General features: G+C 35.2%; 3 protein-coding genes across 3 annotated transcripts in view; all 3 read right to left on the reverse strand.

Annotated features, from left to right (window-relative positions):
- LOC309605439 (olfactory receptor 5D13-like) overlaps window positions 1-2,191 on the reverse strand; it is a 5,140-nt gene extending 2,949 nt beyond the window's left edge. The window contains 1 exon segment of the mRNA XM_082341309.1: window positions 3-2,191. Within this exon segment, the coding sequence (XP_082197435.1) occupies window positions 3-368 (366 nt within the window). The 5' untranslated portion in view covers window positions 369-2,191.
- On the reverse strand, window positions 2,183-15,497 carry LOC309605421 (olfactory receptor 1165-like). Its single transcript, XM_082341270.1, has one exon. It carries the CDS (start codon window positions 8,455-8,457, stop codon window positions 7,549-7,551), a length of 909 nt encoding a protein of 302 aa, XP_082197396.1. The 5' UTR covers window positions 8,458-15,497; the 3' UTR covers window positions 2,183-7,548.
- A 3,870-nt stretch (window positions 15,498-19,367) lies between these two features.
- On the reverse strand, window positions 19,368-21,099 carry LOC309605403 (olfactory receptor 1165-like). The gene is given in 2 exon segments (XM_082341253.1): window positions 19,368-20,351; window positions 20,353-21,099. Coding segments are annotated over 2 exon segments (942 nt in total). The 5' UTR covers window positions 20,382-21,099; the 3' UTR covers window positions 19,368-19,438.
- Between the last annotated feature and the right edge of the window lie 1,230 nt (window positions 21,100-22,329).

The raw sequence follows: 22,329 nt of genomic DNA on the forward strand, positions 1-22,329 counted from the left end.
TAGGCCATTGTTGTTAACGTGAAAGTTTCTGTTACTCCAAATATGCAAGCAAAACAAAATTGCATAATGCAACCAGAGAAAGAGATGGTTCTGTCCTCCACAATCAAGTTCTCCAACAATTTAGGTGTCACTACAGTAGAATAACAGAAATTGACAAAGGACAAGTGACTAATGAAAAAGTACATGATCGTGTGGAGTTTTGAATTGATCTTGATGATTATCAAGATCATGCCCAAATTCCCCACCACAGTGACTGTGTAGGTAGACGAGAAAGCCAGGAAGAGTCGAACCTGGGGTTCTGGATATTCTGAAAAGCCCAGGAGAATAAATGTGGGTATGATACTCTGATTTCCTTCTGATAACATCATGATTCCTGTTGAATAAAGAACCAAAACTTATTCCCCAAAAGTAGAAATGAATAGAAAAGAGAAACAGAGAAGAAAGAAGCTTCATATGTCTCTGTAGAGTTGATATAGATTCCCCAGGTATGGTCCTCAAACCAGCAGCAGCAGGAGCACCTGAGAATTTGTTTAGGATGCAAATTCTCTAGCCCCATCTCCAACTTCCTGAATCAAAACCTCTAGAATGGAGCCTGCAATTTGTGATTTAACCAGCCCTCCAGGTGATTTTTGATACATGCTAAATTATGACAACCACTAAAATAGACTCATCATCCTATTGTTTAAAATTTAGCCCTTGTTAGTATTTTTAATATAGAACTGAAATATAAATTTTGAGCACAAAAGAAATTGTAAAACAGAAGCAAGAGAGGTAAAACAGAAGCAGAGTACCTTGTTATGGTTCTAAGAATTATGCTAAGGATCAAGGAGATGACATGACATGCAAATGGTGCCACATAAATCTTAGTATTAATTGTTTTTACATTTTTCATTTTTAGGCATAATAAAAATTAAGCACCCATAGCATTTATGAGTTGGAATAAATCTTAAATTGTAGCTAGTTTATACCTTCCTTAATTTTAGTGCCTAGAATTTTATTACAGAATCTTATTCATAAAATGATCATGTAGGAACCATAAAATCCTCCATTAATGGTACACTGCCTCCTGGGGTAAGTGGGTCTTATTTATTGATATTTGCTTAACCTTTATTATTCTATTAATTAAAGTTAATTAATTAAATTGTATTAATTGTTAATGTGCCTTTAGGTCATCTATTCTGAAATATATTTTAAAATTATAAATATGTGATTAAATATATAATAAAAAATATAGTTTTTTGAGAAACAGAAGTGTATTATATTCACCAATAATAATTTCATACAAAATATGTGCTAAGATACAATGAAAATTACACATTTTCTCAACCAGTAAGATGCAAGCTCTCTGTTATGATGAGGCACCTTGGGGAAGATAGGGAAGTGAGAGCAGTAAGACCATAAAATGAATGACCCCAAGTTATAGACATAAAGCTGCAGCAAAATTAGATGGATGATCTGTTCTGTCTTTTTAGCTTTGTCTGGATAAAGTTTTAGGCTCCAGACTCAGCTCCATGAATGCCTACTTGACATGAACTACAAACAACCCTAGACATAAAACATGTGTGATCAGCGTATTCTTTCCAATAGCCAGTGAGACTGGGCAGATACAATGCAAATATCCATTATGGTTCAGACTAAATTAATAACAAAAGATACTCAGAAACAGACTTGGTGTTTAACTCTAGCAATTTCAAATGATTTGGAGAAAATCAGTGGATTAGGATTAGGTTTGTACTCAAATTGAAACTAGGCCTATGGAATTTCAAAAACAACAAATATGCTATGAATCTTTTGCAACTTCCCCATTGCTCACTGCTGCCAGTTTCTGTAATACAAAATTTAATTATTAGAAACACTTCATGCCCTGTTAGTGAAAATTAAAATGTCTCTGATCATAGAAAGGGGCCATCTATAGTTTTTGGAATAATCTATATGAGCTGGAGCTCCATCTTTTCCATGTAAATTGAAGGATACCAAAAGAGACATGAATTGACCTGAAACCAGAAGTTCTTGATTAATTTACTGAGGATTTCTTTTTATGATTAATGAACCTCACATATATTTCTTCTCAGTAATCAAACATTCTTTAAGATATCAACAGGCTTTCGGCTTGCAACGAAAGTGGTAGTATATTTCAATGAGTATGCCAATAAAATGGCATTTTATTTCCAGGACATAAGAAATATTAAAGAATACAAAGAAAAAGCCAGAAGTTGAATTCACAGTCTAAACTCTGTCAAACTCTGGCTTTTGTATTTCCCTCCATGACAATGAAGTTATAAAGTACAGAGAATTATAATAGGAGTATTACTCAGTGGACCACAAACCCATGTAATAGGGACATACATATTGATAATTACCTTAAATGTAAATGGATTAAATGCCCCAACCAAAAGACACAGACTGCCTGAACGGATACAAAAGCAAGACCCGTATATATGCTGTTTACAAGAGACCCACTTCAGAGCTAGGGACACATACAGATTGAAAGTGAAGGGATGGAAAAAGATATAATAATTGATATTTATAGGAAATTCCATCTGAAAACAACAGAATACACTTTCTTCTCAAGTGCTCATGGAACATTCTCCAGGATAGAGCATATCTTGGGTCACAAATCAAGCCTTGGTAAATTTAAGAAAATTGAAATCGTATCAGGTATCTTTTCTGACCACAATGCTATGAGACTAGATATCAATTACAGGGAAAAAAATCTGTAAAAAATACAAACACATGCAGGCTTAACAATAAGCTACTAAATAACCGAGAGATCACTGAGGAAATCAAAGAGGAAATCAAAATATACCTAGAGATAAATGACAATGAAAACACGATGATCCAAAACCTATGGGATGCAGCAAAAGCAGTTCTAAGAGGGAAGTTTATAGGAATACAATCCTACCTCAAGAAACAAGAAAAATCTCAAATACACAACCTAACCTTACACCTAAAGCAATTAGAGAAAGAAGAACAAAAAACATCTAAAGTTAGGAGAAGGAAGGAAATCATAAAAATCACATCAGAAATAAATGAAAAAGAAATGAAGGAAACAATAGCAAAGATCAATAAAACTAAAGTTGGTTCTTTGAGAAGATAAACAAAATTGATAAACCAATAGCCAGATTCATCTAGAAAAAAATGGAGAAGACTCAAAAAACAGAATTAGAAATGAAAAAGAAGTAACAACTGACACTGCAGAAATACAAAGTATCATAAGAGACTACTACAAGCAACTATATGCCAATAAAACAGACAACCTGAAAGAAATGGACAAACTCCTAGGAAAGTACAACTTTCCAAGACTGAACCAGAAAGAAATAGAAAATATGAACCGAACAATGACAAACGCTGAAATTGAAACTGTGATTAAAAATCTTCCAACAAACAAAAGCCCAGGACCAGACGGCTTCACAGGTTAATTCTATCAAAACTTTATAGAAGAGCTAACACCTATCCTTCTCAAACTCTTCCAAAATATAGCAGAGGGAGGAACACTCCCAAACTCATTCTACGAGGCCACCATCACCCTGATACTAAAACCAGACAAAGATGTCACAAAAAAAGAAAACTACAGGCCAATATCACTGATGAATACAGATGCAAAATTCCTCAACAAAATGCTAGCAAAAAGAATCCAACAGCACATTAAAAGGACCATACACCAGGATCAAGTGGGGTTTATCCCAGGAATGCAAGGATTCTTCAATATATGCAAATCAATCAAGGTGACACACCATATTAACAAACTGAAGGATAAAAACCATATGATAATCTCGATAGATAGAAAAAGCTTTCGAAAAAATCAACACCCATTTATGATAAAAACTCTCTGGAAAGTAGACATAGAGGGAACCTACCTCAACATAATAAAGGCCATATATGACAAACCCACTGCCAACATCATTCTCAATGGCGAAAAACTGAAACCATTTCCTCTAAGAACAGGAACAAGACAAGGCTGCCCACTCTCACTGCTATTATTCAACATAGTTTTGGAAGTTTTAGCCACAGCAATCATAGAAGAAAAAGAAATAAAAGGAATCCAAATTGGTAAAAAAGAAGTAAGAAGACAGCCTCTTCAATAAGTGGTGCTGGGAAAACTGGACAGCTACATGTAAAAGAATGAAATTAGAACACTCCCTAACACCATACACAAAAATAAACTCAAAATGGATTAAAGACCTAAGTGTAAGGCCAGACACTATCAAACTCTTAGAGGAAAACATAGGCAGAACACTCTATGACATAAATCACAGCAAGATCCTTTTTGACCCACTTCCTAGAGTAAGGGAAATAAAAACAAAAATAAACAAATGGGACCTAATGAAACTTAGAAGCTTTTGCACAGCAAAGGAAACCATAAACAAGACAAAAAGACAACCCTCAGAATGGGAGAAAATATTTACAAATGAAGCAACTGACAAAGGATTAATCTCCAAAATATACAAGCAGCTCATGCAAATCAATACCACAAAAACAAACCACCCAATCCAAAAATGGGTGGAAGACCTAAATAGACATTTCTCCAAAGAAGACATACAGACAGCCAACAAATGCATGAAAAGATGCTCAACGTCACTAATCATCAGAGAAATGCAAATCAAAACCAGAATGAGGTATCACCTCACACCGGTCAGAATGACCATCATCAAAATATCTACAAACTATAAATGCTGGAGAGAGTGTGGAGAAAAGGGAACCCTCTTACACTGTTGGTGGGAATATAAATTGATACAGCCACTACAGAGAGCAGTATGAATGTTCCTTAAAAAACTAAAAATAGAACTACCATATGACCCAGCAATCCCACTACTGGCCATATACCCTAAGAAAATCATAATTCAGAAAGAGCCATGTACCACAATGTTCATTGCAGTACTATTTACAATAGTCAGGACATGGAAGCAACCTAAGTATCCATTGAGAGATGGATGGATAAAGAAGATGTGGCACGTATGTACAATGGAATATTACTCAGCCATAAAAAGAAAAGAAAATGAGTTATTTGTAGTGAGGTGGATGGACCTTGAGTCTGTCATACAGAGTGAAGTAAGTCAGAAAGAGAAAAACAAATATTGTATGCTAATACATATATATGGAACCTAAAGAAAAAGAAGTGGTTCTGATGAACCTAGGGGCAGGACAGCAATAAAGATGCAGAGGTAGAGAATGGACTTGAGAACACAGGGAGGGGGATGGGTAAGCTGGAACGAAGTGAAAGAGTAGCATTGACATATATACACTACCAAATGTAAAATAGAAAGCTAGTGGGAAGCAGCTGCATAGTACAGGGAGATCAGCTCGATGCTTTGTGACCACCTAGAGGGGTGGGATAGAGAGAGTGGGAGGGAGGCACAAGAGGGAGGGGATATGGGGATATATGTATACGTATAGCTGATTCACTTTGTTATACAGCAGAAACTAACACAATATTGCAGAGCAATTATACTCCAATAAAGATGTTTTAAAAAAAGAGTGCATAGACAAGCCACAATGTAGGAGAACATATTCACAATACATGTATCAAAAGACTTTTACTTAGAATGTATAATGAACTACATATTTCATAATAAAATATAAACAACCTAATAAAAAAAATGGACAATAAAACCTGAATAGGCACTTCACAAGAAAGAATAGCCAAATGACTAATAACTGAAGTAAAGCAATTCAACTACATTAATAATGAGGAATTTAAATTATAACCAAAATGAAGTACCACTACTCACCCACCAACTTGAAATTATTAAAATGTCTAGTATGACAATATTAAATGTTGGCAAGAATGGGCAATAATTAGAACCCACATACTATATGGGTGGAATGTAAACTAATAGATCTACTTTGGAAAATTGTTTGATGGTATCTTGTAAAAGATAAGAAACAAGCTCCCTTTGACCTAGAACTTTCAGACATAGGGCATATCTCATAGAACGAGTGCTTATGTGCAATGCAACACATACTTGTACAAGATGTTCATAGCAACAATTAGAGACAAAAAGAGGAAATAACCAGGAGTGGAATTGCTGGATCATATGGTAGTTCTACTTTTAGTTTTTTGGGGAAACTCCATACTGTTTTCCATACAGTATGTAATTGGCTGCACCAATTTCCATTCCCACCAACAATATAAAAGTGTTCCATTTTCTCTACATTCCCTCCAGCATTTGTTATTTGTAGACTTTGTAGAGGAAAGGGGTAGGGGCAATTTATGGGTATTGGATTAAGATATACAAAATACCCTGTATACAATAGATAAGCAAAAAGGATACATTGTATAGCACAGGAAATTATACCCATCTTCTTGTAATAACTTTTAATGGAGTATAATCTATAAAAGTACTGAATCATTTTGCTGTGCCCCTAAAGCTATTATAATATTGTATACTTCAGTAAAGAAGAGGAAATAGCAGAAGTCCATTAGCAGTAGGATGAATAAGGATATTATCATATATTTATTTTATGGAACACTTGTCCGCAATAAAAAATGAACTACTCTTACAGTTAATAACTTAAATATTCTTTTAAAACAAAATGCTGAACCAAAGAAGCCAGACAAAAGGGAATACACTCTAAGATTTTATTTATTCAAATTTCAAAAGGAGGCAAAGTTAACTTTTATATTCTCATAACCTATTCTCAGGTTGAAAAGAAAAAGTTCTGAATGCCACAATGGAGTTGGCTCCTAGTGGTGTTAGAGAGGCATAGTGACTAGAAAAGTGCTTATGGAAATGCTGTAAAGTGCTGACAATGTTCTGCCTTTAATTTCTTGGAGAAAGTAACATACAGGATGGTTATTCAGAATTGCTTGTCTACCTGTTTGTCACATTTCATGATTTGAGAGAGAGGAAAAGAAAGGAAGGGAACAGAAAGGAAGGGGAGAAAACATGGAAGGGTAATAATTTACAGATTCTGTAAATTAGGGATGAGGATGTGGACAGCTTGAGAGCACCGTTATTTAGCCTATTACATTCTGGGAGTGAGACATAAACAGAATTTTATTTCTCTTTTTCTTTCAAACTGAAGGTGATTAATTTAAAAGCACAGTGTGATTTAATAATCACATGCATACATATATATAAATTATCTAATTAATTTTCTCAATAAATTTTATCCTATTATTTGAAGAAAAATTTAATAACCATCAATGAATGTATAAAGCACATTTAAGAAAATAAGTCCTGGGACTTCCCTGGTGGTGCAGCGGTTAAGACTCCTCACTCCCAATGCAAGGGGCCCAGGTTTGATCCCTGGTCAGGGAATAAGATCTCACATACATGCCGCAACTAAGAGTCTGAATCCTGCAACTAAGGAGCTGCATGCAACAACTAAGGAGCCCTCGAGCCATAACTAAGGAGCCGGCAAGCCGCAACTAAGACCAGGTGTAATCAAATAAATAAAAAAACAAAAAAGAAAAGAAAATACCTTTCTCTCCCTCTCTCTCTCTCTCTCATCTATCTATCTATCATCTATCTATCTCTCTATATATATGTATATTTCTCTCTTCTCACCCAAAATTACATTGAGTGAGAAAACAGTTTGGTGTGATTAACTTTCTGTCTCCTTCACATCATTATTTCTAAGACTGTAGATAAGGGGCTTTAGCATAGGGATCACAAGTATGTAAGACACAGTGGCTACTTTAATGAAGAGTCGTGAGCTTTTGGAGGTGGGCACAGAGTAGAGAAAAAGGATGGTCCCATGGAAAATGGTGACGGCAGTCAGGCGGGAAGCACAGGCGGAGAAGGCTTTTTGGAGTCCATCAGCAGAAGACATCTTGATGATTGTGACAATTATGAAAACATAGGAGGTGAGAATAATCAGGACGCTACATGCCTCATTGAGTGTAGAAATGATGAAACATGTCATCTGCCTGAAGTAGGGATCAGAACAGGAGGCAGAGATGATGGCAGAATACTCACAAGCAAAGTCATGTATGAGTTTAGAACCACAGAAGGATAGCTCCAAAAGAGAATATGTGATTGTCAAGGAACATATTCCACCCCATATGTAGGTTCCAGCTACCAGGAGGGTACAGAGCTTAGGAGACACAGCAACTGTGCAGAGCAGGGGGTTACAAACAGCCACAAACCGGTCACAGGCCATCACTGCTAACATGAACATTTCTGTAATCACAAGTGTGCAGGCAAAGAAAAATTGCATCATGCAACCCACATAGGAGATAGTCCTTATGTCCACAACCAAGATCTCTAATAGTATGTGTGTAAGTACAGAAGAGTAACAGAAATCAACAAAGGAGAGATGGCTGAGAAAAAAGTACATGGGGGTGTGAAGTTTGGGATTGATTCTGATGATTACAATTATACCCAGGTTACCCACCACAGAAACTGTATAGATGGCCAAGAAGACCAAGAAGAACAGCACCTGGAGGTATGGGTATTCTGAGAAGCCCAAGAGGACAAAGGTGACTCCAGCACTCTGGTTTATCTCATCCATCACTATGGTTCCTGCCGGAGAAAATCAGAGAGTTCATTCTGAGCAACCAAATATGACAGAAATTGGGGGTATTTTTTTTTTTCCAGGCTGGGCAGGGCACTGGTCCTGGTGGGTGGAGTCTGGTGTTTCCCAGGAATACAAACGGGGCTCAGCTGGAGCCTGAAGGGTGCATCATGTGTCTTCATGTGTGTGGGTGAAAGTTCGAGTCCTGATGGAGGGGCGTGGGGAGGATGGACCGGGATGAACTGAGAATCAGGGGTGGCTCAGAGAATGGCCCCGTTTGAACCTTCTCATCTATCTCAGCTATCTCACTTCTGTCACATGAATGCTTCCTTTAATTAACTCTATTTAATTGGAATTGTTATTTACACATGCAAATTCTTATGTTTGCTCAGGCCATTCTAATTGCCCGGAATGTCTTTTGTTTTTCTCTCACTTTTCCTTAGCACCGTCCTACCATCAGACAAGCCCCAGTTTTACATACCTGTAATGATTTCACCAACTGACAAAACCTTGTAATAGGTCATTTATTGTATATTCTAGAGAATATGAATGACATCTTGTAAAGAACCTAGACTTTGTAATTAGGTCAACCTGTGTTCAGATTTGGCCTCAGCCACTTAAATGTGTCTCTGACAAGTTGTTTAAGCTCTCTGCAGCTCCTTTCCATATCTATAGAAATAATATTATAAGCATTTATTTATTATTATTATCATACAATTATGTATAAGGTATAACTTAAATTAGATAATTATTTTTCTAAAACATCTAAGACTAAATTTCACTTGTAATAAATGTCTCTAGAAATTTAGTTTCTTCTCTTCTTATATTTCTAATGCTGTTTTGTTTGTTTTTTTTCCAAATTATTATTTATTTATTTATTTATTTATGGCTGTGTTGGGTCTTCGTTTCTGTGCGAGGGCTTTCTCTAGCTGCGGCGAGCGGGGGCCACTCTTCATCGCGATGCGCGGGCCTCTCACTATCGCGGCCTCTCTTGTTGCGGAGCACAGGCTCCAGACGCGCAGGCTCAGTAACTGTGGCTCACAGGCCCAGTTGCTCTGCGGCATGTGGGATCTTCCCAGACCAGGGCTCGAACCCGTGTCCCCTGCATTGGCAGGCAGACTCTCAACCACTGCGCCACCAGGGAAGCCCTCTAACGCTGTTTTTAATGTTTACTTTGAATTTGAAATATATGACTGCAAATATCCTACAATGTAGCACCAGCTATAATCTTAGGAAGTATGAAGTGATGCAAACAGAGACTAGGAAGTAGAAAAAAATGTTGCAGAGACATGGAGGAAACAGTTTTCTTGCCTGATTCTTTTCTAATGTTTCCCATTAGATTCTAAGCATTACTACCTTTAATATCAAATTCCAGGCAACACACTTCCAGACAACGTTGGTGATTAATCCAGAACTCAAACTTACCTTACTGCTCTGACTTGCTTCCATCTACATGGTTTTAAACTCAAAATTTTAATGCAAAGTCTGGCATATTTCTCTACAGTGTTATAGGTTTCTTTTGAATATTTCCCTAAAACATTTTTTAATTGAGAACAAATAATATTCCTTGAATGTTTACCAAGTTGACTAAGACATCATTAAGCTACCTAAGCAAAGTTTAAAGACTAACGCATTCCAAGAATCTTAAAGATGTAAGAAATAGAGTTCAGTAACTTGTATTCTTTTTCTCAACTGAATTAGATAGATACCATTGCACTGCCACTAGGGTTGCATAGGTGTTTCTCTGCCAAAAATATTGCTGATTTCAGAGTTTCCCACATCAGAATTAAAGTATAACACTTAGTTTAACAACTCACCAGAAGCCAGATATTCTTTATAGATTTATTTACTGAGGTCTTCTTTGATTTAAATAAGATTCTTGAAAATTATTTCACAAAAACATAACTTTTATAAAAAATGTTGTAACTTGTAATTAGGGTATGGAAACTTCTTCCAAAGTATATTCCTGTAAAGTCATCAAGAAAATTAATTTTTCTCATTAAAAAAATCAGAGACAAATAGAGAACCTCTTGAGAGTGAGCCAGACTTGGAAACTAAATTTAGGGATCATGCTGTGTACTTACATCTACTTGAGTGACTTTGGGGAATCACACCCCAGAGAATTTTGACAGGGGTGTTTGCCATGAGCTACAAACAAGACAATTTAAAGAAAATCCTGCATTCCTAGTTTAGAATATAATTTGTTTTAAATCATTAAATCATATAGGAAGGTTGAACATGTGTACCTTCTGATCTTAGAAAAGTAACAGTAGCAATCAACCTATTGTTTGATATATTGTGTACTCACCATGGAAAATATGACTTCCAAAATTCACAAAGAGAAAATCACAAACATAGCCCAATAAACCAGACATAATATAGTTAGTGTGTTATGTTTCATTTCAGTCTTTCCTCTTAGTTTTCTTATTTGGACTTTTTTTTTTTTTTTAAGTAGCACTTTCAGTATCACATTGAATATAGATCTGATATTATGGCCTTTGCGTTTAACATTGTATCCCAATGTTTTCCTCTTTTATTAAAAATCATATTGAATATACACTTTTCATTAAGGCAATTGATAGGTTTCCTGAATAATATGGTGTATTAATGTTCTGTTTCATCATAATAAACTGCTGCAAATTCAGTGGCTTAACCAACACCCATTTATTAGTTCACAGTTCTGTGTGTGTCTGAAGTCAGGCACAACACACCTGGTCCATCTATTCAAGTTATCCCAAGGCTGAAATCAAGGTGTCATCAGGTTTCTCATCCAGAATTTGGTTCTCTTCCAAGTTCATTCATGTTGTTGGCAGAATTCAGTTCCTTAAAGCTGTAGGAATAAGGTCTTGCTTTCTTGACATCTATCTTGGGGTTATTCCCAGTTCCTAAAATCCACTTCTAGGTCTCAGCTACGTTTTCTCCTCTCAAGTCACTCTCACACTTCAAATCTCTCTTTCAAGATCCTGTTATACTTCTCATGTGTCTTTAAAGAGGGACCCAGGCCTTTTAAACAAATCACCTGATTATATCAGGCCCACCAATCATGGTAATCTTCTTTTCTTATGGTCAACTGATTTAAAACCTAACTATAATTGCAAAATTCCTTCCCAGGGGCACCTAGATTAATGTTTAATTGAATGGCTAGTTGAAGGTATGTGTATACCAAATGGTGGGAAGTCTTGAGGGCTAGCTTACAGTTTTACTTATCACTCATGAGATCAACATTTTTGTCCTGTATTTATACCTCATTCTCTTCGAAATAACATCTACTTCCATGAATGTTTTATTTGAGAAGAAACTCAATGATCTATGATTCCATCTTAAGAAGATAAAAAAGCAAACACAATTTTGTCTCCCAATAGTTAGAAGGAGGAAAAGATAAGAGTGGTAATCAATATAATAGAAAATGGGCAGTGAAATAAAAATAGGGAATTGAGAAAAACTAAAATTTTTATCTTTAAAATAACACATAAAATCAATCACAACCTTAGATAAACTGATTAAAAATAACAGATCAAAACACAATTGCTAATATCAAGGGAAAAAAAGGAACTTCATTGCAGATGCTGTCAATATAGGAGGATAATTAGTTAGTATTATGAATAATATTATTCCAATAAATTTGACAAGTGAAATGAAATGGAAAAATCACTTGAACTTACAAATAAAAAACTTACAAAAGATGAAATATAAAATATGAATAGCCTCTACCTTCTTATAAAATTGAATTTTTAGTTAAAAATCTTCCCACAAGGAAAACCCCAGGCCCATATGGCCTAAATGGTAAATTCTGTCAAACATTTAAGTAATAAATAACAAAAACATACACAAACATTTGAATAAGCAGAGCAATATGGAATATATGCAACATTTTTTCTTGAGCTGATTACAATAGCAAATACCAAAACCAGAAAAAGATGTTGTAAGAAAAAAATATAGATCAAGATATCTAATGTATTTCATCACAGAAATACTTAATAACACACAAGAAAATATAATATCGCAGTATATGACAGGAAAATAAATCACTACTCAGAAAAAAAAGATAAGATTATCTGCATATCAGCAAACAAGATATATTGGGTTAGCCAAAAAGTTCTTTCGGTTTTTTCCGTAAGATGGCTCTAGTAGCACTAGCTGTCTTTAACTTCATTTGAAACAATTTTGTTAGATTGTATGTGACAGCTGTCATATCAGCGTGCATTTAAAAAAAAGGTTTATCAAAATTGGTGAATTCTTAGGTAGCCATTTTAATATTGAAGTTGGAAGAAAAAAAGCAATATTTTCGGCATATTATGATTTATTATTTCAAGAAAGGTAAAAATGCAACTGAAACACAAAAAAAGATTTGTGCTGTGTATGGAGAAGGTGCTGTGACTGACAGAATATGTCAAAAGTGGTTTGCGAAGTTTCATGCTGCAGATTTCTCGCTGGACGATGCTCCATGGTCAGGTGGACCAGTTGAAGTTGTTAGCGATCAAATCGAGACATAATTGAGAACAATCAATGTTATATCACACAGGAGATAGCCGACATACTCAAAATATCCAAATCAAGTGTGGAAAATCATTTGCACCAGCTTGTTTATGTTAATCACTTTTATGTTTGGGTTCCACATAGTTAAGCGAAAAAAACCTTCTTGACAGTATTTCCGCATGCGATTCTCTACTGAAACATAATGAAAACGTTCCATTTTAAAAACAAATTGTGACGAGAGATGAAAAGTGGATACTGTACAATAATGTGGAACAGAAGAGATTGTGGGGCAAGCGAAATGAACCACCACCAACCACATCAAAGGCAGGTCTTCATCCAAAGAAGGTGAGGTTGTGTATATGGTGGGATTGGAAGGGAGTTCTCTATTATGAGCTCCTTCCAGAAAACCAAATGATTAATTCCAATAAGTACTGCTCCCGATTAGACCAACTGAAAGCAGCACTCGACGAAAAGCGTTCAGAATTAGCCAACAGAATACGCATAATCTTCCATCAGGACAACACAAGACCGTATGTTTCTTTGATGACCAGGCAAAAATTGTTACAGCTTGGCTGGGAAGTTCTGATTCATCCGCCGAATTCACCAGACATTGCACCTTCAGGTTTCCATTTATTTCGGTCTTTACAAAATTGTCTTAATGGAAAAAATTTCAATTCCCTGGAAGACTGTAAAAGGCACCTGGAACAGTTCTTTGCTCAAAAAGATAAAAAGTTTTGGGAAGATGGAATTATGAAGTTGCCTGAAAAATGGCAGAAGGTAGTGGAACAAAAGGGTGAATACGTTGTTCAATAAAGTTCTTGGTGAAAATGAAAAATGTGTCTTTTAATTTTACTTAAAAACTGAAGGCACTCTTTTTGGCCAACCCAATAGAAGAAAATTCCTTCAACGTGATAAGGGTCATCTACAAAAAAACCTTCAGCTAACATTATGTTTAATGTAAAAGAAAAAACAAAAAATCCTACATAAAATAAAATAACTTGGATTATTTTCTCCTAAATCTGGGTACAACAACAACAACAACAAAAACCCAAAAGAAGAAAGAATGTCGGTTCTCACCACTTTTATTCAAAATGATATTTTAGATCTTTGTTGAATAAGGAAAGAAAATTATAATTATTGAAAAGTAAAAATAAACCTCTTTATTTGCCGACTAGATTCTGTATATAGAAAATCCTAAGGAATTTACAAGAAAAATATGAGAAAACAATAACTGAATGCAGTATTATTGCATAAATGAGTGTATATAAAAATATCAATTGTATCGTTATAGTCTAACGATGAACAAATATAAATGACTTTTTAAAAGTATAATTTGCAAGCCTTGTTCATGCAAGCGCAAGGATTGTCAATATACTATTGATAGATAAGTCACAATCCCTGGATTGTGACCTTAATTACATCTAATGAAAGCCATTTCTAGTATTCATTATACTAGTCAACATGTCATATTTTTCACAATGATAACCTATTTCTGACATTCTACACTCTAAACAGGAAAAGGATAATTTCTGTTCAAGATGCAGATGCTAGAAACTTTTGTCACAGCCATCTGGGGAGTATGAACTTTTTAATTAAAACTCTAGGGGACCGCTTTAGGACTTGTACATTCTTGAGAGATGCTAGCTTAGAGATTAATTTAGGTATATACATAACATTACAGCCAAAGCATTTTAAAGTTAATCACAGTAATTCCCATAGTCAATATGAGGATTATTTATTTTACATTTCTTGTAGCTAATAACAATTTTACTAAGCATGAGTTGAGAAAAATCAGAGTGGAATGAGTTTTGTATTTAACCAAATCATTTTTCTGGAACTGTATTTTGCATAAATTCTATTTCTTCCTTTTTATTTTAATATGTTGACTTGTATTTATTAATTTATGACTGTTAAACCACCCTTCAGTTTCTGGAATAAAATCCAGTTTGTTAATATTTTGTTTTGAATATTCATTATCTATGCTCATGAGAAAGATTGGCCTATAAATCTATTTCTCGTAATAGCCTTGTTCTAATTGATTGTTAAAATTTGACTAAGTAAATAGAATGTCCTATTAAGTATCCCTTCTGAATTTGTTCTCTAGAAAGATTTATATGCAATTGGCAATAATTATTTCTTAAATGTTTGGAGGAATTCACCAACATAGTAAACAGGGCATAGAATTGCTCTGTGAGGCAGTTTTTGGAAACAAATTCCATTACTTTAATATATAAGATTTTACTTAGATTTTTTGTTTTTATTGTATAAAATTGAATGATATGTTTTTCAAAGAATGTGTTTATTTCACTAAGATTTGTAATTTATTAACATAGGTTCTTCACAATATAGTCTTATTTGTCATGCCTGTAGGGTTCTACCTATGTCCATTTTTCCCCTCACCAGTAAAGAGAGAGGTAAAGAGTGGATTATTTTTAACTCAATTTGTCAAAATCAATATATAATATGTCCTTGTTGCCTCTCTCCTCCCTCAGAAACCAAATCAATAATAGTAATTATTATGAGAAATAAATCAAATAACAAAGTCACATCAATAAAAACAATGGTAATTGTAATGATTAAGGAGGAGTATAGACTAAAAAAGCAGAGAAGGCATAGCTACAGCCAAGAATGATTTAAAGTGCAGATCTAAAGAACAAGTGACATAAATTTTAAAGCCCCAGAGAGTCTCAGGCTTCAAAAGCAAGCAGTAAATGAACAAAATAAATCCTGAAGTTTTTATGAAGATGAAAAGGGACAAGGATAACCAGGACCCACCCACGGGGAAGAAAAATATGACAGAAATTACTCTAATGGATATTGAGATTTATTTCAAAGCTATAATAATAATATGTGGTAATGGCAAATATTTCAGGAATATAAAGACTTAGGAAACTGTCTGAGGTGAATTAGTGAGTGGGTCCAATTATTCAGCATCTCCTTTCATTCATAAATTTTTCATCTTTCATTATTGGTGGAGTGCATTTCTTCTCCTTTGGATTATGAGTCCAATCCTGTGACATGTCCAATAACATGTCAGCAGAAGAGAAAATATAGCAGTTCTTAGCTTAGGCTTTCAGAGACCTTGTATATTTTCTCTTGGTCTATTGCTTTTCTGACATTTCCATAAGACAGATAGCCAACTAGTCTAAAGATGATGGAAGAAACATGTCTTCAGACACATTTATCAGACACATGGCTGATTCACTTTGCTGTACAGTAGGAACTAACACAACATTGTAAAGCAACTATACTCCAATAAAAATTAATTTTAAAAAAAGACACACGGAGCAATCTATACTCACTGAACTGTCATATAAAGCAAAACATATCTAGTATCACAGAAGCAGAGCCACGGGAAGCAGAGCCACTTCGGGTGACCTCCGGTTCTTGGAAAATAAATAATAATTGTGACTTTTAAGCCATTGATTGCTGGATTTTTTTTTTTCAAGAGCTATTCTGGCAATAGGAAACAATCATATGGATAAACACACATATAGACATTTTATGACAAGACTGACATTGCAGAGCAGCAAGTAGAGAATGGATTGTTTTCAGTAAATAGCATGTGACAATGGTATATTCATATGGGTACAAATGAAGTAGTAACATGGATGTTGGTGACTGTAGGTCAGACATGCTGTATTTGGCGAAGTGTGGCTCAAATTCCCATGTTTTCTCATTTGAGGAACCCAGGCGGAAGGAACACTATTTGTGCTGTGCTCTTCTCTAGGTTGAATGCATGAGATCAAAGAGGAAAGATTCAAACCTTGCAGGGGCTTTTAAAGCTTCTTTCATGATGTAACTTACAACACATTCACTCATTTTTTTGGTCCCAAATAAATTGCATGGGACTTTTCCTACTTATAGAGAAGCATGACAAAGATGAAAAGACACCAAATAATGTTGAACAATAAAACAATTTATCATAGACCCAAACCTCACACCAACCACAAGAATGAGTTACAGGTGATCATAGGACAAAACATGAAGAACGACAAGCATTCCTGAATATAATACAGACAAAGGTCTTCCTGACCTAAAGCATAGATAAATATAATCTTAAACAATTATAAAAACATTACAAAAGTTATATATTTAACTAAGTTAAAGTTCAAACTTGTTCTTTATGAAATGACATTAAAAGGGTAAAAAGTAAAGCCAAAATGCAAAAATATTTTCAAAATATTTAACTGACCAAGAGATTATGTTCATTATATAAAAGAAATTTTCAAATAAATTTAAAAAGATAAATAATTTAAAAGAATATTGGTAAAATGCCATACGAACACACTTTAAAGAAGAAAAAAAATCCATAAACATATTAAAATGTGCCTCACTTCAATAATCACAATTATTCAAATTTAAACTACAAATTAAATATTCTACATCAAGTAAATGGGTAAAAATCATAAAGTCTGATAATACTGAACACTGGTGAAGAAGTAGATCATAACTTCAGAACTTTCAAACATAACATTTAAGGAGTCTAAATTGATACAACCACTTTGAAAAATTGAGAATTAAATAATTGCTTAATACTTCTGGTATAAACTCCATTCTAATGAGTACATATGTGCAGTCTAATAGTATACATGCCCCAAAATTGAAACACCCCAAATGTCCATCATAGTAGAGTACATTAAAGAAAAAATATAAAATATTTATACTATGAAATATTTAAGTGAATCAAAATTGATCAGACAATAGGTATATGCAACAGCATGAATTATTTGTAAAGACAGAGTGTTCATTAATAAAAGATACATGGAATACATAAAGCACGATTTCTTTTACATAAAGTTTACAAAGAGGGATTTTTTTTAAAGAGGGAATATTAATCTGTATTTTTTGAGAGACATAGATATTGAATATGAATAGAAAAGCAAGTACATCATTATGATAAAAGTCACCCTTTTGGCTATTGCCAATGGTGGGAGAAAAAAAAGGTCTGGGGTATGGACAATGTTCTATGCAATGCTCTACTTGGGAGTTCCATGGGTGTTTGTTTAAAAAGTATTTTTCAGTGTAGTTTAAATTTAAAATGGTGAAGTCAGAGAATTAGGCAGATGCTACATTTTGCAAAGATTTAGATTTTCATCATAAATGTAATAAAAAAATATTGCACAACTCTAAGCTGGAGAGTGAAATAAATTGATTTTAATCACAATGGATAATCTGGGATTCATGCCTTATATCAGGGTAAAAAATATGGGAAATATGAATATTTTGGCATTAACTGTTAAAAACCAATTGAGTGACAATGATGGCTCAGAAAGCAGAGACATGGAGACATAGCTTTATTTTGGAGATAAAACAACATGACACATAAATATTTGAGTGAGGCTATGGAGAAATAAATAATAATGTTTTCTCCTTTGCTTTGTTTGAGCAACTAAGCAGATGTGGATGTCGTTTACTGATATGGAGAAAACCCATAGGTGGGAAAGTTTATTGGTGAGAATGGGTGATGGAAAAGTACATTTTATGAATCTTGGTCTTTGTATCACTGAGTAATCATTATGTCTCCCTGGAAATAAATTTAACTTTTTCTTAGTGTTCAGTATTATTTTCAACACCTTTTATTGAACTGTATTACACTGATACTCAAAAAATGAGTGATGCATATGGAAACTAGCTCATATTTTCAGGATCTTCTTGCTTAAAGTCAGATAATACTTTTCATAATCCAAACTCAAGGGTCCTCATTTGACCTGGAGTAAAATAAAGCTTTAAGGGGCTTCCCTGGTGGCGCAGTGGTTAAGAATCCGCCTGCCAATGCATGGGACATGGGTTCGAGCCCTGGTCTGGGAAGATCCCACATGCCGCGGAGCAACTAAGCCCGTGAGCCACAACTACTGAGCCTGTGCTCCGCAACGGGAGAGGCCGCGACAGTGATAGGCCCGTGCACCGCGATGAAGAGTGGCCCCCGCTCGCCGTAACTAGAGAAAGCCCTCGCACAGAAACGAAGACCCAACACCTCGCACAGAAACGAAGACCCAACACAGTCAAAAATAAATAAATAAATAAATTTATAAATAAAAATAAAAATAAAAAAAATAAAGCTTTAAGAAAAACAAAAATTCCATTTTATAGGACTATTTGAGTCAAAAGAGTTAGTTACGAGAACCTGAGTGCAAATTTAGTAAACACAGTTACTATCTGTGTTTGCAGCACTGTTACAAATCACAATGTAAACTATAACATAAGCAATTAGCCTCTAACTATATATATCCCCTTTTCATCACCCAGACTTCCAGAATGTATTATTTCTGTATTAACCCAGAAATAATTGTAACTCATCCTGACCCCTGAAAAATATGGAAAGTGCAATATAGAATTTATTTAAAACATAACCATGTATTTATTAAAATAAAGGCAACTAGCATAAGAAATATATATGATAAATTATTGGACATAATTTGAATATAAACACATATTTATTTGAATTATATACAGGTCGACTTTAGTTCAAGTGGTTACTCCATCCCATTGGACTTCTGAATTATATCGAGTGAGAAAGCAGTTTGGTATTTATTAAACTCCTGACTGTCTCTTTCACATCTTTATTCCTAAGGCTATAGATAAGGGGGTTCAGCATGGGAATAAGAACAATGAAAAACACAGTGGCCACTTTGACCAGGAGCCAGGAGCTTTTGGAGTTGGATACACAATAAAGGAATAGGACAGTCCCATGGAAAATGGTGGTGGCGGTCAGATGGGAGGCACAGGTGGAGAAGGCTTTTTGGAGTCCACCAGCAGAAGGCATCCTGATGACTGTGACAACTATGAAAACATAGGAGGCGAGAATAATCAGGAGGCTGCATGCCTCATTGAGTGTAGAAATGATGAAACATGTCCTCTGACTGAAGTAGGGGTCAGAACAAGAAGCAGAGATGATGGCAGGATACTCACAGCCAAAGTGATGTATGAGGTTAGGACCACAGAAGGATAGCTCCAAAAGAGAATATGTGATTGTCAAGGAACATATTCCACCCCATATGTAAGTTCCAGCTACCAGGAGGATACAGAGCTTAGGAGACATAGCAACTGTGCAGAGCAGGGGGTTACAAACAGCCACAAACCGGTCACAGGCCATCACTGCTAACATGGACGTTTCTGTAATCACAAATGCACAGCCAAAGAAAAATTGTGCCATGCATCCTTTGAAAGAGATAGCTCTATCATCCACAACCAAGATTTCTAGGAGTTTGGGTGTAAATACACTGGAAGAACAAATATCCAAAAAGGATAGATGGCTGAGGAAAAAGTACATGGGTGTGTGGAGTTTGGGATTGGTCCTTACGACCACAGTTATGCCCAGGTTCCCCACCAGAGTGACTGTGTAAATGGTCAAGAACACCAGGAAGAGGGGTGCCTGGAGGTGTGGATATTTTGAGAAGCCCAAGAGGATGAACAGAGCTCTGATTTCCCTCATTCAGTACCATGGCTCTTGATTTAAAAAGTAAACAAATAATCAAAAAGAATTAAATTTGAGCAGCAGAACTTGAGAAGTTGGAGTGAGAGGAACTCAGGACAGCTCAACCTAAACTAGTGAAGGCAATGTGGTCATTGTGTACCCAGGACTGTTCCGAAGCTTCAGTTTGGAGTCTTACTTGATAACTTAACTGAATTTGATTATGAGAAATTAGCTTTATCCTTCAGAACTTTAGTTTCCTCATCTGGAAAACAAGAAAAAAAATAGTACTTATCAATAGTCTTATTTATATAAATGATTCCTAAATGCATGTGATACTTCAAACATTGAATAGCCCCATGATAAAATATAATTATATCAGAACAAAGGAGACATAGAAGGAAATCAGAAAAAAAAAAAAATCATTGAGTGGATTATGGTAGTCATATGATAATGGCAGAAGTGGCCTTGGAAAGATTAAACACTTTTAATACATAAAGAAAAACATAATAGTTAAATTTCTTTGGGGTAAAATGTATCATCATACATTCACATTGGTCCTGGGAATAATGAAAGTAGAATTTAGCCTGTTGAATATAAACCATGAACTAAGTAAATATTGCTGTTATTCAGCTCACATAGATTGCTCCTGCCAAAAATCGGCTGGATTCCAATATCCCTCAGATCAGAATGAAAAGATGATCCTAGGTTGAATCAGCACATCAACAGCCAGATTTTCCTGATTTTTTTTTTTTTTAGATTAATAGCTACTCTATTTATTTATTTATTCATTTATTTTTAGCTGTGTTGGGTCTTCGTTTCGTGCGAGGGCTTTCTCTAGTTGCGGCAAGCGGGGGCCACTCTTCATCGTGGTGCGGGGCCCACTCTTCATCGCGGTGTGCGGGCCTGTCACTATCGCGGCCTCTCTTGTTGCGGAGCACAGACTCCAGACGCGCAGGCTCAGCAGTTGTGGCTCACGGGCCCAGCTGCTCCGCGGCATGTGGGATCTTCCCAGACCAGGGCTCGAACCCGTGTTCCCTGCATTGGCAGGCAGATTCTCAACCACTGCGCCACCAGGGAAGCCCCTGATGTATTTTTATTGACAGCTTCCTTGCTAGGATTAATAAACTGCATATACATTCTGTCTCAAAATTGAAATTTTTGTTTAAATGTGTCCAGTCCTTTAACCAGAAAGTTGATGATTCTTGCAAACTATAATTAATAAAGATAGCAAGACATGTTATTTTTGCAACTGTCAAGAAATTGTGGAAGGAGAATGGACATGTCCTTGAGGAATAGACAGACCTAAAAATTATACTCCATGATTGTGTTATTTGTTTTACATCTACCTGCCTAACCTTGGGGACACAAACCCTGGAGAATCCTGACAGTTTATTGTCATGAGCTACAAACAAAACAATTAAAGGAAACTTCATCTTCTGCAACTTACATGGTCATGCTCTAGTTGTCAGCCCTCAAAAAATAACAATTTCATCCATATCTGTAACCTAATATATATTTTACTTGTTTTTTGTCATTTATCCTTTTAGATAATTCTTCCAATGCCCTATGGGCTTAGTTTCTTGATCTCCTCCAATAATTTTATCTCTACTTGACTTATGGCCATGGTCATACTCTAGTTGTCGGCCCTCAAAACATAACAATTTCATCCATATCTGTAACCTAATATATATTTTACTTGTTTTTTGTCATTTATCATTTTATCATTGTTTGTTCCACAGTTAAAATAAAATTCATGAAAACAAAAATGGATACTAGGCTGAAGTAGGCACTCAACAACATTTATTGTATAAATGAACATATGAGTATGTGAATGACTAGATTCTTGACATATAATATACATATTGGGGTAAAAGAAGTTATTCTTGCCTATTAAGTTAGCACCACACTGTATACTCACGATGCACTGAGCCACATCTTGAGTCCTGTGAAACAAGGAGCTATAATGAAACCCCATG

This window comes from Balaenoptera borealis (assembly GCF_965194805.1).
Source record: "Balaenoptera borealis genome assembly, chromosome: 11".
Lineage (NCBI taxonomy): Eukaryota > Metazoa > Chordata > Mammalia > Artiodactyla > Balaenopteridae > Balaenoptera > Balaenoptera borealis.

Bases quoted from the DNA above. Each gene is read 5' to 3' on its own strand.
- LOC309605421 (XM_082341270.1), bottom strand. From the start codon at position 8,457: ATGGATGAGATAAACCAGAGTGCTGGAGTCACCTTTGTCCTCTTGGGC.